The following is an 18,966-nucleotide window of genomic DNA, read 5'->3' as shown; positions in this document are numbered from 1 at the left end:
GAATCTTCCCTTTGTGCATTTGCAAATAAGTTGCACCCCATCACAAAGTATCAGTCACCTCAGACTGGATTCCTGAACCACAACAGGATGTTTGAACAAAACAACAAAGGCTCCTAGAAAACAAATACTAATTCCATAAAGCATTGTTGTGATGTGATGAAACAGGTGTCTCACAGCATGAATGTGCAGCTGACAATCAAACATATACATGAAATCCATGAATAGTTGCAATCAAAATTATTAAACCTCCACTGCAAATTAGGTTTATTAGCTAAATTTATGAAGTTTCAATAAACCAAACAAGAACAATCCGAATTTTGTCAAAAATGCAGCTTTGGACGACATTTACAAATAATTATTTTTATTTATTATTTTGTTAATGATTTGTCAATCTTTACTTCAAATACAACTGAATGAACTGAATAAAAGAGTCATTTTATATATGTGCATTTTCTCCCAATTTAGTGTAGTCAATTTGTCTTCCGCTGCTGGGGATCCCAGATTTTTTTGCAGTTGATTTTTTTCCTGCAGCCCTTAACGGAACCCTTTTCCACTTATGCACTCTACCCAGGTGCCGAGGAGTTCAGAATGTCGGCACTGGTGTGCTAGCAAAATATCTTGCTGCGCCACCTGGACGCATAAAAGAGCCATTTTAAATAAATATCTGACACCTTTGTGAATTATTCCCTTGTTAAAACGTATTGCTTTTGACAAGAGTCAACTCATCTGCATACAACCACCAAGTTTACAGCTAAACATCAGTCAGTGCTAAAGAATGTCAGGAGAAACTGAAGTAAATTAACATAAGCTTGGTAAGATCTGTGCTTTGGGCATGATCCGTAAAATTGTCTCATATTGTTCTTGTCCCAGATTGCCTCCTTTTAAAATGAAATATAACATTTGTGGCAGGAAAATCCATTTAAATGCAGATTAGATGTAATCCAAACTGAAGAAACACACATGCATGTAGGAACTTAACACTGCTAGGTGGAGTCTCAAAGTTACCATAACATTCTGCTTAAATGTTCAGCTAAAGGTATGTAGCTTTAAACCACGCTCCAAATTATTGAGTGCAGGTGTTTCAGCTCCATCTATTATTAACAGGGGTAAAATATTAATTATATTAAATAAATAAATATGTCCATTCCAGTTTCAGGATAACTGTGCAACTGTGTACAAAGTGAAGTCCATGAAGTCATTCTTTCATTAGTTTGGTGTGGAAAACTCCAGTGACCTGCACAATGCCCTGACTTCATTTTTATTAAACACATTTATAATGAACTGGATCTGGTATTAGTACCTGGCCTTTCTCATGCTCTTTGACTCTAAGGACACATATTCTAACAAATGTTGTGCAAAGCATAAAACAGTGGAGACTATTATATTTACAACGGGGGTCCATAAAGCCCATGGTTTTAAACATATACACTAGAAGAAAACTAAACAAAAAGTATCTAAATACTTCTTTTCCCCACTGTAAATTTGTTTACACTACACTTTTACAAATGTAAACCTTTGAGTTCAACTATACCATGTACTCCACCCAAATTCCCTACTTGGTGTATTGAAAACCATATAACATAAACATAACAGATTAGGCATAACGTTATGACCACCTCCTTGTTTCTACACTTACTGTCCATTTTATCAGCGTTATCAGCTCCACTTACCATATAGAAGCACTTTGTAGTTCTACAATTACTGACTGTAGTCTACCTGTTTCTCTACATACCTTTTTAACCTGCTTTTACTTCGTCTTCAATCTTCAATGGTCAGGACCCCTACAGGACCACTACAGAGTAGGTATTATTTGGGTGGTGGATCATTCTCAGCACTGCAGTGACACTGACATGGTGGTGGTGTGTTAGTGTGTGTTGTGCTGGTATGAGTGAATCAGACACAGCAGTGCTGCTGGAGTTTTTAAACACCTCACTGTCACTGCTGGACTGAGTATAGTCCACCAACCAAAAATATCCAGCCAACAGCGCCCCGTGAGCAGCGTCCTGTGACCACTGATAAAGGTCTAGAAGATGACCGACTCAAACAGCAGCAATAGATGAGTGATCGTCTCTGACTTTACATCTACAAGGTGGACCAACTAGGTAGGAGTGTCTAACAGAGTGGACAGTCAGTGGACACGGTATTTAAAAAACTCCAGCAGCGCTGCTGTGTTTGATCCACTCATACCAGCACAACACACACTAACACACCACCACCATGTCAGTGTCAATGCAGTGCTGAGAATGATCCACCACCCAAATAATACCTGCTCTGTAGTGGTCCTGTGGGGGTCCTGACCACTGAAGAACAGGGTGAAAGCAGGCTAAAAAGGTATGTAGAGAAACAGATGGACTACAGTCAGTAATTGTAGAACTACAAAGTGCTCCTATATGGTAAGTGGAGCTGATAAAATGGACAGTGAGTGTAGAAACCAGAAGGTGGTTTTAATGTTTGGCTGATCGGTGTAGAGCACCTAGTGCCTAGAGATAGTTGCCCCAATCTTACAATCTGTATCAAATTCTCCAGATAACAGACTGTTATTAATAAGTCTTCTTATCACTATTAGTACTTGTTTCATTCCCCGTTTTATACTTGGATCTTTGGCAGCACCTAGAGCCAGAAGTCTAAATAGAGCAATACTGACCTATTTCTCTTTTTCGAAATTATTCAGGCAGCAATGATACACATCAGTTTTAAAATTAATGACTTTGACAACTGTTTTTGAAGTGTGGTTATGAGTTATGATATGTATTGTCTTTCTAAAGACACTGAACCAAACATTCATTCATTATATGAACCAAATCCCAGTCCCTGATGCTAATAAACACATGATGCAACCATCACCATAATTTACAGAGGCAGTGGCTTGGAATTTAAACTGAGAGGTTACATTTCCATTTCATCATCGTAAGACTTTCTGGCACTTAGTTGGAGACATTTTTAAATTCTTTATTTTTTCTCTCAAATAATGGCTACTTTTTACTTTTCCATTGCAGCCACCAACCTCTGTAACCTAGTCAGAGTGACAGTTAGTGAAACAGTAGCATTTCTAACAAGTACAATTTCAGCCCACATTTAACAGAGGTGACCTGACCTAGTCTCTGTTACTGTAGCTTTATATTTTCTTTACTTAGAAAAACAACTGTACTCTGCTGCACTGCTCAATCATAAACCAAATACATCCTGATACAAACTTACAATTTAAGGTGCCCCATATACCAGATGATGGCTCACCTCTGACCAGTTTCCTGTAGTCCAGTCAGCAGGACAGTGAATGTGTGTGTTGCAGTGAGAAATGGACTCAGGCCTGGTCAAGTGTTGGCAATCGGAGGGCTGCACGGCCTTCTGTTCATCGAGGCCCAAACTCTGGACACATACCACGGTTCTCTTGGTCAGGCCTGATTCCCCACAGCTTGATGAGCACTTCTGCCACTCCCCAGCCCACCATCTGCAAAACATCACAGAATTTTACACCCCTGTGCCCAGTGTGCCTCTAAAAGCCACTATGTGCTGCTAGATATCATTATAAACCATTATATTGTTAGAAGATCAGAAATATCTGTGAATGGGTGAACATTACCGACAGGCTTTGTGGGTACTTACGTGGCCGGGCATGATTCAGCATTGCAGCTAACTCGATTGTCATCCGGCCGAGTGGATGAATCACAGTAATGCTCTTCAACAATTCCAAACAAGCGCTCGATACAATGCACAACCTGTCCCCTAAAACCTAAAACAGAGATCATTCAGTGAGTTCACTTGGGGATGGGGGGCAGTGGAACGACTAAATGATACCTAAACTTTTGTACAGAATTATAAGGATGTTTGGTAAAAGAGGGCAAAATAGGTTATAAAAATGTGTTTATGGTTAACACGACTTACCTTCAATTAAAAAAAAAGTGTTCAAGGAAATAAAGCAAATAAAATTATTGTTTCTAATAAAACCATTACATGATATTGTCCCCCATACTTGGTACTTTGTACAACCTGCCTATACCAACAAAACTAAGTACTGGATGTACTAAGCCTTTTACATAATTGTCTTCATAACCTACAACATGATCCCAATGGTCTGCAAACATTTGACTTAATAAGCTCTCCAAACTTCCTATTCCTAGTCATAGCCATTAATATGGAGTTAACCCTATGGGAGTTTTTTTAGATTGTGTCCAGAGTGCTTGTTTACTCAAAAGAACCTTTGTGAGCTGAGTTCGCTCTCACCATACTTGTTAAACCATGTCTTTATCAGCTTCACTTTCAACTATCAACTGTTGGCATAAAATAAGAAGCAATATAACTTCATTAATATTAATGATTTTATAAACAAGTTAGCAATAAGTGTGGTTAAAACACTGTAGAAGAATAGAATATAATTTATTTGTCACATATTCATATACACGTGTGCAGTACAACGAAATTCTTTCTTTGCATATCCCAGCTTGGTTGGAAGCTGGGGTCAGAGCGCAGGGTCAGCCATCGTATGGCGCCCCTGGAGCAGACAGGGTAAAGGGCCTTGCTCAAGTGCCCAACAGTGGCTGCTGAGCTGGGCAGAGCTGGGATTCAAACTCTCAACTTTTCAGTCTCTACCCACTAGGCTACCACTGTCCCACTGTGGCTAAAGTGTGAGGGGTGTTCACAAACTTTTGGCCACTTTTGGGGTGTAAAAGAGTATCCTGTGTACACAAAAACTTTATAAGCAGACCACTGCCAAATCCAAAAATGTTTAATTAAACTCACTGTGCAAACTTTGTCCAATCAAACTTTTGTGACGCTAATAGCAACAATATTAGTTGTCACTGTTCCTTTAAAGCAAAACAGACAAAAGCAGCTTTTATGTGAGCTAATGCATATTGAATTGTAATTAAAGCAGTGAGGCTACTATTTAAAACCTTGACTCTCCTGCTAAAAGTCAGGCTCTAATTTATTACACACAATTAATCCAAGCTACCCACTAAATTATTCTCTGAATACCCTGTAGAGTCAGAGGTAATGAGCAGTAGATCAGCAGTCACTCTTAAATGTTATTCCCTAAAGCTGAATTCATCAGATAGGTGTCTGTACTTCACACCCAATAGATGGTTTACCACATAGTTTCAGCAACAATTAACAGTACAACAGAAAGTATGGAAATTCTCATGAGTGCTAGTGTTAGACATCATTGATCGGTGTGATTTTTCACTAGAACTATGAGCAGTGGAGGCGAGCCAGCTAATGAAGTGCAGGGAGTTCAAGCAAAGCCAGAGCAAATCTCGGTTCAACTAGTGCAGAAGCCTTTTCCTCCTACATTAAATTAAAGCCAATTTTCAAGCCTTTTAACTCATCTGCCAGACTAAATTACTTGTGCATAAATGTAGTGGAGGAAAATAAAGGTCAGTTGTAGTGGGCAGCAAAGAGAAAAAGAGTGTAGAGTAACTGTTTAGACAAAAATCTCTAATATTTACTTTCATGCCTCTTATTCTGCAGATGCAATTATTCACAGTGACTCAATTCACAAGTTTTAATTCACATTATTCACAAGTGCTTAGATGTTTAAATTGAAACAGAAGCAAAAGAAATTGTAAATGTTGAGTGAAATGATTCATATCAAGTGTACAAGGTGTTTAATTGCACCTAGGGGACAAAATGAATTAGTAGTTTTAGCAGCAACTACAGCTACAATTCTAATTAGAATAAATCACCCAATAAATACAGTATGGTTAAAGAATCTTACTGAATCGTTCATGCTCAATCGGTCATTCTCTAATGTCCTCCAGTGGGTGGATTTTAAATGAGCCTCTTGGCAACAATTACATATGGAATTTTGATCCAAAATATCTGACACTGGTGGTTTTTTTGCTGTTGGTTTTATGCTTACTAAGGTCGCCTGAATATTAGTATTATGCTGTTTGTGTATTAAATCCTTAGTCATGTGATTGCTTGAGATGTGGCTGGGAGTCTAAAGTACATAGATACAGATGCAATTATTTACAGTGATTCAATTCATAAGTTTTAATTCACATTATTCATAAGTGCTTAGATGTGTAAATTTCAACAGAAGCAAAAGAAATTGTAAATGTTGAGTGAAATGATTCATATTAAGTGTACAAGTGTTTAATTGCACCTAGGGGACAAAATAAATGAGTAATTTTAGCAGCAACTACAGCTATAATTCTAATCAGAATAAACCACCCAATAAATACAGTACGTTCAAAGAATCTTACTGAATCATTTGAGATTTTCATAATAGTCATAAAAGTCTGTAGACTGCAGACCAAAAAGCAATTATCCTGTGAACAGGAAACCAGTCTTTTCCTGGAGGTTAAAAGAGATCTAGGTTAAGATAAGGTAATAGTTTAGCCCATGGGTTTTTAACTTCTGACCTGAAAACCCACTGCCCTGCAAAGTCCACAGTTTCTCTGATCCAACAGAGCAACCAAGAAAATCTGAGCCAAGAAAGGATCAAAGCTGCTCAGATGAAAGTGACCTCGGAGCAGTTTTATTTTAAGAGTTAAGAAGTATATGCGAATCATTTTTGGGTTGCCATATTTTTCCACAGACAATGCACTATGTTGCAAATAAGATTACTTGTTTATTTATACCAAATGTAAATGTTTTAATGAGCTAACAGTCTGAAAAAAAGGCACGATAAAACCAGAACAGTAAGGATTTTTGGCAACCCTAGGAATAAGTTAAAGTGATTTACAAGTATATTTTTCCCAAAAACAACTCATATGGTAAGATTATTTAAATACAGACCTGTGAAAACAATCTCAAGTCACGTCATCAGTCACAAAAACACACTGGCATAGTGATAACAGTGTAATAAAAACACAGTTCTAAAGACAAAACAGAAAAGTTTGGAGCCATCTGTGGCTGGGTCAAAGAAGACAACATAGAGTATTAAACTTAAAGCAAAAATAATTTCAGAAGGATATTTATAATATTTATTTATCTATATCTATTTATCTATCTATATTTATTTATCTATTTATAACCATCTGTGGCTGCTGTACCATAGCAGGAAGGGTATATATCAGGTTACCCGATATATAGGTAAGAATTGTCATTAGTTTTGGGTCATTCTCTAATGTCCTCCAGTGGGTGGATTTTGAACAACATCACATATGGAATTTTGATCCAAAATATCTGACAAATTTGATTTTATGCTTACTAATGTCAAATGAATATTAGTTTTATACTGTTTGTGCATTAAATCCTTAGTCATGTGATTGCTTGAGATGTGACTGGGAGTCTAAACTACAGAGAAAAGCAACATGTCTGTTGTAAGCAGATTAAAAACAACAGTTAGCACAAAATTGAGGTTCCAAAGTCCAACACCCTATGTGATATGACTAGAGCAGTGTAAAGGTAGGGCCACAGCTTTGTTCCTTGTTCTTCAGCTATTCCACTGCCGTAAGAACATGTGATCGTGCCAATAAATTCTTCCAATCCAGTCAACAGTAATTTTTGTTTTCATTTATCATCTCACCTTATTTGTCCACGACACTGGCTAAACTTTTTCATGGTTGTCTTCATTAACAGCAGAAGTAAATCGGACGCCAGTGGGCATTTTACATTGTACATTTGAAAAGCACCAATCCTTGCTTTTGTGAACAGGAGGCAGTCATGCTGAACTAGAAATGACCATTAGATAAAAACACTCCAATTTTGCAAGTCTGTAATGTTTTTATCTAATTGATTTCATATACCTGTTAACAACTGTTTGTCTGTCTGAAACAGCTGAACTCATATAGAGTAGGAGAGGTGTCCACATACTTTTGGCCATTTTGTGTATGAATGCAGCGCTTAATGACTGCTGCATATAGAAAACCTATTCTAGCTGTAAAAATGTTGACACGTGCTGGGACCTGAACCTAACCACTGAGAATTATAATTCTCTTCTCGGCATATTATGGTTTTGCTCTGTGAGACTAGTGTACCTGGAGGCAGTACTTAAGGTTAGACAAAGCGTCTTAGGTTTAATTGTTAAACACATACTGGTGTTGCAGGAACTTAGCAGTTGACTCACTTTGATAAATGCAATTCTCAGTAAGTTATTGAATAAAATAAACTGACTCTGAGCATAAAAATAAAGAGACTAGACTTCCTTGCTGATCATTTGTGAACTCTCTGTCCTTGAAAAGAAGCAACATCACAATTCAATACATTTACTGATTTTCTCGAACTGCTTTAACCTGTCCAGGGTCACAACAACTGAATGCAAATAATACAGACCAGGTTTTCAATCCAGCTAAACCCATCTTCAATTCAAAGCCAAAATGCACTTGCTCAAATTTCTCACTAAAAAAAAAGAGTGCTAGGCCAGGTGTCACATGAGTGGTGGGGGATTTAAATAGGGTATACAGGACCATCCACCCATTTTTCTTGAGACTAATGGAGGTGCTCATTCAATTCAGACATGATTTTTGTGGCTGTATTTTGGGTGGCATTCAGCAGCCATCGGGTAAAGTGGGCATTTATGCTTGTCGTTGAGCCTTCACCATTTCTGACAAACTGCTATGACTGTTCCCCTTGAAACATGTAATAATTGTCTTGTTTTTGTGAATGTAGCTGCAGTTCGTACACAAAGCCTCCCTGTCCATATATAATTTGTGTATTTTTCATGACCTATTTCATTTATGGTTTATAACATATTTTTTTGAGATACTTCACAACAAAGTGTCACTGGCTGGTACATAATTGTCTGGCAAACCATTTACACAATTTCTCAGAAATGGGCTATAAAAAGATCTCCAGTCAAACCTCTTAGCTGCACGCTTGAGTGTTCTTCACACGTTGAATATAACAGTGCTTAATAAAAAAATTATGTGTCGTTACTATTACAATAGTCTTTCAGTTTACAACTGAGTCGGCTTGTAAATGCTATGTGTGTTAAGGGGATAATTAAGTGCTATTATATATTTAACAGTATATTTAACAGCTGTCATGTATTGATTAAGGTCTATGCTACTGTCTGTATACTGATGAAGGCCACAAAGTTAAAAGCATATAATTACTTTTATATTCTGAAACATTTGAACTCAATGACACTGGGGTCTTCACATACTGGGGTCTTCACAAGTGTGAACATCTTTTCAGCAATTTCAGCGGCAATTGTCATTAACATATTTGTGAAATTATGTTGTTTTGAGGTCTTATATTAGTCTATAGGAAAGCTGGTAGTGTACAGCATTTTGGCTGTGTCCTAAACCACATCATAACTTCATAACAAGAGTTTTCTAGTAATGAGTTTGTTTGCATTATACCAAGAATCTCCATGTAAATGCAGTCTCATGGACATATTTAACTTGCAGCAGAAAACTATCTCCATGAGTTTGGTAGGGAGGAATGATGGTTTCCTCAGACCAGTCAACCTTTCATTGCTCTAATGTCTAGTTCATGCCTGCATGGCCATTGTAGGTCTTTAACAGTCGATACAAATTACACCGTTTCTCAGAAATGCGCCAGGAAAAGATCTCTAGTCAAACCTCTTAGCTGCACGCTTGACTGTTCTTTACACGTTTGACAGTAGGGCTAAGGGCTAAGGATTCAAAGCACTGTGTCATGAAATGAGATTGCATGACAACTTCAGCTGAATCTTTTACCTCGTCCACATGTGACACTGCACTCCGTCCATGCTCCGTGCTTCCACTGGAAATCAGACACAGAGTTCCCATCACTGGACTCTGTCAGTATGTCTCTACTGATTGTGTACTGGTACCTCACACCTGGGTTTGTTTCCTGAAAGAGCAACTGGAGCACAGAGACATCAGATTAGAAAAGACATGAACCCAAAACATATATAAACAAGAGGCAGAACCCCATACAATTTAAAAGGGCAACGGCCAGCTGAACGTAAACACCAGGCCTGCACAGACATGTTGCAGGAGAGGACTGCAGGGAGATCCCGCTGGAGGTTGACATTATACCAAACATTACTTGGTAAAAGCTTTGATACATGATAAATGGGGAAGCACATACACCTATCAGCCATAACATTAAAAGCACCTCCTTGTTTCTACACTCACTGTGCAGTTTATCAGCTCCACTTACCAAGTTCTACAATTACTGACTGTAGTCCATCTGTTTCTCTACATACTTTTTTAGCCTGCTTTCACCCTGTTCTTCAATAATCAGGACTCCCACAGGACCACCACAAAGCAGGTATTATTTAGGTGGTGGATCATTCTCAGCACTGCAGTGACACTGACATGGTGGTGGTGTGTTAGTGTGTGTTGTGCTGGTATGAGTGGATCAGACACAGCAATGCTGCTGGAGTTTTTAAATACCGTGTCCACTCTATTAGACACTCCTACCTAGTTGGTTCACCTTGTAGATGTAAAGTCAGAGACGATCGCTGATCTATTGCTGCTGTTTGAGTTTGCTTCTAGACCTTCATTAGTGGTCACAGGACACTGCCCACAGGGCACTGGTGGCTATATATATTTTTGGTTGGTAAACTATTCTCAGTCCAGCAGTGACAGTGAGGTGTTTAAAAAATCCATCAGCACTGCTGTGTCTTATCCACTCATACCAGCACAACACACACTAACACACCACCACCATGTCAGTGTCACTGCAGTGCTGAGAATGATCCACCACCCAAATAATACCTACTCTGTAGTGGTCCTGGGAGAGTCCTGACCATTGAAGAACAGCATGAAAGGGGGCTAACAAAGCATGAAGAGAAACAGTTGGACTACAGTCAGTAATTGTAGAACTACAAAGTGCTTCTATATGGTAAGTGGAGCTGATAAAATGGACAGTGAGTGTAGAAACAAGGAGGTGGTTTTAATGTTATGGCTGATCGGTGTAGGTTTTCAACAGTAGATAAGAGGTGGACACTTTGACTTGTCTGAGGCTACACAGCCCCACAGACAAAAGAATTTGATGCACATTCTCTTGATTAATATACCGTATTACTGTATTAATCTGCCATTCAAGCCACAGTGGCCCTTCTGTTGGTCCATACCAGACACTACAGCATTCATTGTTCTCTGGCGTCAATAAATCTTAATCGACCAGCACCATGTCTGCTGTTTGTGATTTGTCCCTACACGGACCACTTTTGGTGGGCACCCTCCATGGCTGCCCACAAACGTCCCTCTTTACCCTCTTCATAGTTCAAAACAAACCACTTCAGCATTAGTGCACCAATGTCCTGCAAGCACACGAGGGGGAAAGAAGCTTCTATGAAGCACTCAAGATTTCTGAGCGTTCAGGAAGAAGCACAGATAATTACAGTGGTGTCAGGGCTCATGTGTCAGACCAAGCTGCAATCCCACATACACACGGGCAACACGCCAAGCTTCAGCGGATGCCGTGGTGGGAGGAAGCTCTGTTAGATCAGGGCTTTGCTCCTCTCCTTCTGTCTGGTGTATAGTACTAATGAGTCCTTTCGGTGCTTTTATGTGGCTGGAGCACAAAGTTACAGCTTAAATTAAAGAGCTGTTTTGAAACGATCTCTCTTTTTTAATCCTCAAAGGAGGACAGGCTTACAATTTCAGTATTTAGCTTGCAGAACACTAACGCATTTAAAAGATTAATGTTGCTTCATAAGATCTTCAAACAGAGAAGAGGCATGAAAAATTAAGCAATAACAACACCGACAAAAAGGCTGATGTGAGGCAACGGCATTTCAGGATTTCATTTAATCAACAACACTAATTTTTCTATGTCAACCATTAATTACTTTAAGCTGGAGGTATGTAATGTTAAAGAGGGGACACATAATACATAATACAGTGGATTTAGAAAGTATTCAGGGGTCAGCGGAGGACGTTAACACCGACACAGTTTCAGGATAGTGTGTCTGTTTGTACATTAGTTATTGTTTGTATTTATTTTGTTGTATGGCAATCTCTCTGTTAGTAGCATACTGAACATTCTATATGTATGACCCTTTTTCTACATTTCAAACCTTGTGTTTGTATATTTCCTGTTTGCTATTGTTGTTAGTTTGTTTCAGATTACTGACTTCTTGGTTTGTTTACGACTACTCTTGATCTTCCTTGTATTACTGTTTGCTTGGCTTTCATTAAAGCTGCTTAGTTTATTCCCTGAGTGCGTGGTTTCTCTGTACATACTGTGAAAGATGCTACATGTATATTTTTATCCAAAATAAATGTATAAAGGAACCTATGAAATACACCGATCAGCCATAACATTAAAACCACCTCTGTGTTTTTACACTCACTGTCCATTTTATCAGCTCCACTTACCATATAGAAGCACTTTGTAGTACTTTTTTAACCTGCTTTTACCCTGTTCTTCAATGGTCAGGACCACCACAGGACCGCCACAGAGCAGGTATTATTAAGGTGGTGGATCATCCTCAGCACTGCAGTGACACTGACATGGTGGTGGTGTGTTAGTGTGTGTTGTGCTGGTATGAGTGGATAAGACACAGCAGCACTGCTGGAGTTTAAATACCATGTCCACTCACTGTCCACTCTATTAGACACTCCTACCTAGTTGGTCCACCTTGTAGATGTAAAGTCAGAGACGATCGCTCATCTATTGCTGCTGTTTGAGTTGGTCATCTTCTAGACCTTCATCAGTGGTCACAGGACGCTGCCCATGGGGCGCTGTTGGCTGGATATTTTTTGTTGGTGGACTATTCTCAGTCCAGCAGTGACAGTGAGATGTTTAAAAACTCCAGCAGCACAGCTGTGTCTGATCCACTCATACCAGCACAACACACACTAACACACCACCACCATGTTATTGTCACTGCAGTGATGAGAATGATCCACCACCCAAATAATATCTGCTCTGTAGTGGTCCTGGGAAAGTCCTGACCACGAACAGCATGAAAGGGGGCTAACAAAGCATGCAGAGAAACAGATGGACTACAGTCAGTAATTGTAGAACTACAAAGTGCTTCTATATGGTAAGTGGAGCTGATAAAATGGACAGTGAGTGTAGGAACAAGGAGGTGGTTTAATGTTATGGCTGTTAAGTGTTCATGTATAAGTAAATTATGTTTGAGGAATATGTGATACAACCATTGGGACTTATGACATAAACTTATGACTTTAGTTTTTAAGCTAATTAAAACAACTCTTTTTATTTTTAGAAAATCTAACTACCTGAATCCAGACTGGCTCCATGGTTGGTCCAGGTGAGGTCAGGTTCTCCTGGTGGCCTGTCCTGTCATATGTGAACACAGTCCCTGCTGCCTTGTAGTCGCCTGTCCACTGGATTGTCCAGTCACCATTGAGAAAATACTTTTCTGGATCATTGCTGCGTAAAGCCAAAAAGTTTCCAGCCTCAGCCATCTCCTCAATGTGGATATCTCGTGCCCCTTCTGGAATCAGACCAATGTCTTCATAGCCTGGGAAAAAGAACTGTGATTACTATTACAGATGAACATCAGTAATTAAGGATTACACTCTAATAATGATCACATGCACACTTTAACTGTGGAGGACAGAAGTGAACAAAAAAATTCTTATTTTTGAAGCATACAATGACTGAGTATATATACTGGTATATAATACTTGGCAAAAAGTATTTAGACACAGCCCTTTTAATTTCTAGATTGGGCTATTGTTTCAAGAATCCAGATATGCAATCTCCACAAACAACAGCAGTAGATTAAGTAATAATAAAAAGCTCAGTAAATGTTAACATGTACTGTCATAGAATATCAAATTAAGTTATTAAAGTAAGATATAAGATATGATTCTGTCCTACTAGAGAGCTGCCATGGTCAAGTGTAAGTGCTGTTACTGTAAGATGTAAACATCTAGGAGCAACAACATCTCAAGCACAAAGTACAATTATGATGAAAATCAAGTCCCATGTGTATTAAAAAAATCCTACAATAGAAGTTTGTTGGCAATTTGTGTTCATTGTTAGCAAGCATAGCAAACTTGGAACTGCTAATTATTAATTAACACATTTACACCTCAGCTTACTGATCTACTGTGAACCCTGTTGCTTAAATAGCACTTTGCCATTTTTGGTCTGTGTATTAGCATGACACACAGACGCTTTAAAAGTCAAGTTAGCGAAGACGTTAAATAAATCTGAACTAAGAGCTTGTAAATTGTATTTGTCCTCAATTTTCAATACAAAATAGCTGGGAATGTTGAAGCATGAAATGAGCTTCAAATGTTTGTCCAAGGCAAGTGTCATCTTAAATATTGTATCAAACTTTGAAGTAGAACTAAATGACCTGTCTACACACTATCCAACACCTTTAGGAGGTCCTGCAGTGGACTGAGAAAAGGCTTTATTAGTGCTTAACATCTGTGCTTCTGTGAATCCCTGCATTTAATATCTTATAGAAAGCCTTTTCAGAGGTGTGAGGATATAACAACAATCCAAACAAATGTGCATGGTTTTAAATGTGATATTTCGAGTAATACTTTAGTTTGTCTGCTCTGGTTTGCCATATCTCATGTGTCAATTCACAAGGTCCCAGTTGAAGCTTCGTTAATGAAAAGGTCATACCCAGTCCTTCACTCTTTTCAAAGGTCTTCTTCACGGTTTCACACGTAGATCCGTTGCCATGACAAACGCCACAAGGATCCTCAACTGCATTGGAGTCAATCTCATAATCACAGCCAATATTCTATGACACACAGATTAGGGTTGTTTGTATTAAGCAAAAACGTTTTATGTGTTTTGAGTGTGAAAAACCTTACATACATACTCTATGTTTAAAGACAAAGATTCAAAATCCAGGAAAAAAAAGTGTAGCATTGCCAAGTGGTGCAACATATAAGGGAATGCCCTATCAAGCACTGGTCAGGACTTCGAGTCCAAACAATGCCACATTTACATAATAGAAACTTTATCTTTAATTTGTGAAACTTTATCTGAAAAACATGCAAAGAAATTACTCTTAATGTTTTGGCTTACCAGCTGGATTGGATTATGTGCATATAAAGTCTTTGTAAGCACAAATGAGTTGTGGGAAAATGCCCATGATAGTGCAGTGATATTAATATGTTAAGGAAATACAGTAAATATTTGTTATGCAACACCCGAATGCTTTATGTATCTGCCCCTAATTTTTCAAACGTACAGCCAAGATGTTGTAAGCACATTTTTAAGCAAACGCAGATCATCTAGCTTGGCACTTTAAACAGAAACAGGATTTGTTTACTGTTTTTTATAACATTTTTGAGTGGCACTGTGGCCGCACAGCAAGAAGGGCCTGGGTTCGATTCCCAGATGGAGCGATCCGGGTCCTTTCTGTGTGAAGTTTGCATGTTCTCCCCATGTCTGTGTGGGTTTCCTCCAAGGGCTCTGGCTTCCTCCCACAGTCCAAAGACATGCAAGTGAGATAAATTGGAGATACAAAATTCTCCATGACTGTGTTTGATATCAAAGAATTGAACTGATGAAATTTGTGTAATGAGAAGTTTTTTATTGTATCTAAGCCACAGATTAATTATATTTAGTGTATTTAGAGACACTGAAAATAAGTATTGAAATAAAAATAGGTAAAGCCAGACAGACTTTTCCAGTTTTATGCTGGTGCACCATAAGAATCAGAATCAGAAAGCTTTATTTATAGGCGCCCAGGTGGCGCAGCGGGATATTCCGCTAGCACACCAGCACCATGTTTCTGAACTCCTCGGTTTGAAACTTGTTGTTGCCACCGGTCGGCTGGGCGCCATCTGGTGGGCATAATTGGAATGCCTGCAGCAGATACTAATTGGCCACCGTATCTGCAGGGTGGGGGCCGGACTATGTGTGTGTGGGTGGGTGGGTGGGTGGGTGGGTGGGTCTTCATACGCTGTGTAAGGACCCTGATTGGCGGAAGAGACGCCTGTGCAGAATGCAGGAGCGAGAAGAGGACGGCTGTGCACGTGTCGGAAGAGGCGTGTACAGTGACATGCTCTCCTTGGATGCAGGAGGAAAATGGGGAGAAAATGCATAAAAAAAAAGAAAAAAAAAAAGAAAGCTTTATTTATCATTATATGGAACATATAACGAGATTATGTTGGCTGTCCCAAGGTGCAAACAGTTAAAGACAAACATAAAAGTGCAATAGTGCAGACGGACATTCAGACACGTAACAGACAGACCATGTGATAAGTGCAAAGACAAACAATAAATTACAGCAATTACAATGATACACCTATAGCAGCAGTTTCACCACGAGACGCATTGTTGCACATTGTTCGAACAGCTACTATGTTGTGGGGTTATTACTCAGTAAGCTATTTGGTTTTGCATATTTAGTGTTCTTGTGGCCTATGGGAAAAAAACTGTTCAAGAGCCTGGTAGTCCATGTAAGACTAGAATTGAAAAATATTAGCTAAAAACATGAAGAGACAAGATTTTATTATATGAATAACGAGTTTATTCATTTGTGGAAATGAACTGAAACAGACAAGACCATGACAGATAGCATGCTGTTCATTTGTGCGCCTTGTAATTTAAACTATTATTAATAATGATTCTATCATGGGCATTTTTTGTTCCTGTGAAAGGAAAGAGTGATTAAACGTGTCACTGACCTTGCAGATTCCACTAATACACATGTCTCGACTCTGGTTTCCCTCGTAGCATCGTGTACCGTCAATTACAGTGTCCAGCATCTTTTCTGAGAAATGCTCATTCACTGGCCGGCAGTGCAGCTCACATGGATTAACTGACGGAAAAGGAAAAAAAAAACACATAAGCTGTAGTGCTTTTATGTTTCAAGCAAGGCTGAGAAGAAAAACCTGAAACTGACAGATATGGTTGGGCTCTAGCCATTCTTTTACACAGACATTAATTAATCAAAGACTTCAAACAAATCCCAAGACTGCCATGACATACAATTTGTTTCCTACAAGTATTAATAAGCACCTGTCTATCAGGATTTAAAATAATGCCCAAGGATGGTGCAGTGGTCTAATGTGCCAGCAACTCACTGATGAGTTTTCGAACATTATCAGAATTATCTACCTGGCCCAGGGTCCACACAAACACAATTGGCCACGTTTGAATGAGAGAAGGTTGAACTGGGTCTCTTCCCGCTGCCGATGTGCAATCTGCAGGACTGGCCTGTGTGCCAGAGTGGGAGGTGGGGGTCACACGGAGCTTAGCATGGGATACAGCTCTGTGTGGAAACCCAACACTGGCAGGTGAAAAGAAGCAGCCGCAAATCGGACATGTGCAGGATGGGGTGTGTGGTGATCTGGGCTGTGCAAGTGGATTTATAATCAAGAATTGGAATTGACTAAATTGGAAAATAAAGGAGAAAATAAGAAAATAATAATAAAGTAAGTAAACTGTTTTGTTAACTCAAGTAAGGCTGTTTTAAAGAGCTTAAATAAGCTATTTTTTTGCTGTGCTTTGTCAAACACTCCTCCCATTCCTGTTTAAATAAAGCAAACATAAATAGATATGTTTGAGTAATATTATCACATTGCCAGTGGACCTTTAAACCAGAAAGTTACATGAATACAACAATTAGTTTGGAATTACCACAACATTTAGCTATGGGGATGCAAAACAAAAAACATCTCATTTTAAAGCTGGCAAGTAGCCACGGTACATTACATTTTACTTTCATGGCATTTAGCAGATGCTTTTATTCAAAGTGACTTGGGATTCAGTCAGATTTTGACTGATGGTTGAGGGCTTAAACTGGCAACCTTTTGATTACTAGTCAAGTACCTTAACCACTGGGTTACCACTGCCTGGTAGAGGAAACCCTCATTTATACAAAAAGAGCATATTAAAATCCCTACAGTCATTGACTGAAGGCTGGAATTTAACCCAGGTTATCCGAACCCATGTTTGTGTGTCGCCCACTCTACCAGCTACGCTACTGGACCACAGTGGTATCAGCAAGATAATGCCCACCAAAGTGTCCCAATTATCAGAAAGTAAAATAACTGGTAAAAGAAGCACTGCTTTGTATGGTGTAGGTCAGTTTTATTTCTTATTTTTGTATTTTGTGACATTTAATTAATTACTTTTTTGCTGGTCATTTTCTAAAAGCAAAAGTGTCCCAGGAAAATAGATACTCACTTTGGTTATTGACATGCACCCACTGGTAGAACTTGCCCTTATAGGGAACACTGTTGAACTTGCTGCACTGGATAGTTCTGAAGTTGGCCTGGCCCCGAGCACAGGGTTCAGGGTTACAGATTTTGTACCTGCGTCGCTCTCTGAGGCAGTATCTGCCCCCGTTCTTTGGGCTAAACGATGAAGAAGGGAAGTAAGATCAGTGTTTTTATATTCTCAGTAAAAATGTCACACTACTACTGAAACAAATTCCAGCAATTACACAGCAAGAACAGTAAAATATTATAATGCTTTATAATTAGTAAATGTTATAAAAAGTGTTTAGAGACAGGCTAATTACAGATTATAGCTGCTTTTCAGACAAAGAAACAGATGTTCCAGATGCGCTCTCCCCATTAATATAATCAAGTTTTCAAAACATGAGTAGATGTAAATGTCTCACTGCATCTGCATGCTATTCACACTCTTATGAAACTGACCCTAAAAAACATTACTTCAGCTACCCACATGTTCTGTATATAATTAACCATGAAAAATTATAAGCCTTTAAGGTTGTTTATCAATGTAGACGAAAATACAAAAAGGGATTTGTCTTTGTATATTTACATTTCCTGCATTTAGCAGATGCTTTTATCCAGAGCGACTTACAGAAGTGCTTCCACAGTAAACATTTCTCTACTCTAGTCTAAGTAGACAACAGTCCAAGGATAAAATTTTTTTTATAAATCCTGTTATCCAGACCACAATTAGTATGCACACAAAAATGACCAGCTGTGGTTGGAAATTTAAAATGCTAACATGAACGTGTAAGAGACATGTAATGTTACAACAGTTCTCAGATTTTAATAATTTCAGCAATTTTTTTTCTGGGACTGAATAACTAGAACACATAATTCTTTGACCAAATGACTTCAACACAATAAAATTCTAAAGTTTTTTTTTTAATGCATTTTCTCCCCATTTTCCTCCCGATTTAGTGCACTTAATTTTGTCTTCTGCTGGTCT

The 18,966-nt window shown here is 38.7% G+C and overlaps 1 protein-coding gene across 1 annotated transcript in view; it reads right to left on the bottom strand.

Moving 5' to 3' along the window:
- LOC134331466 (A disintegrin and metalloproteinase with thrombospondin motifs 7) overlaps window positions 1–18,966 on the bottom strand; it is a 61,772-nt gene that overhangs the window by 20,480 nt on the left and 22,326 nt on the right. Inside the window, exons 12-18 of the mRNA XM_063012900.1 lie at window positions 17,965–18,134; window positions 16,461–16,594; window positions 14,440–14,560; window positions 13,071–13,315; window positions 9,585–9,732; window positions 3,604–3,730; window positions 3,235–3,448 (exon numbers count right to left, since the gene is read on the bottom strand). Of these exons, the coding sequence (XP_062868970.1) occupies window positions 3,235–3,448; window positions 3,604–3,730; window positions 9,585–9,732; window positions 13,071–13,315; window positions 14,440–14,560; window positions 16,461–16,594; window positions 17,965–18,134 (1,159 nt within the window). The remainder of the gene's footprint in view (window positions 1–3,234; window positions 3,449–3,603; window positions 3,731–9,584; window positions 9,733–13,070; window positions 13,316–14,439; window positions 14,561–16,460; window positions 16,595–17,964; window positions 18,135–18,966) is intronic.

Source organism: Trichomycterus rosablanca, chromosome 17 (assembly GCF_030014385.1).
Source record: "Trichomycterus rosablanca isolate fTriRos1 chromosome 17, fTriRos1.hap1, whole genome shotgun sequence".
Classification (NCBI taxonomy): Eukaryota; Metazoa; Chordata; class Actinopteri; order Siluriformes; family Trichomycteridae; genus Trichomycterus; species Trichomycterus rosablanca.
Note: the sequence above shows the minus strand (reverse complement) of the source record. Positions and strands in the feature narration are given on the sequence as shown.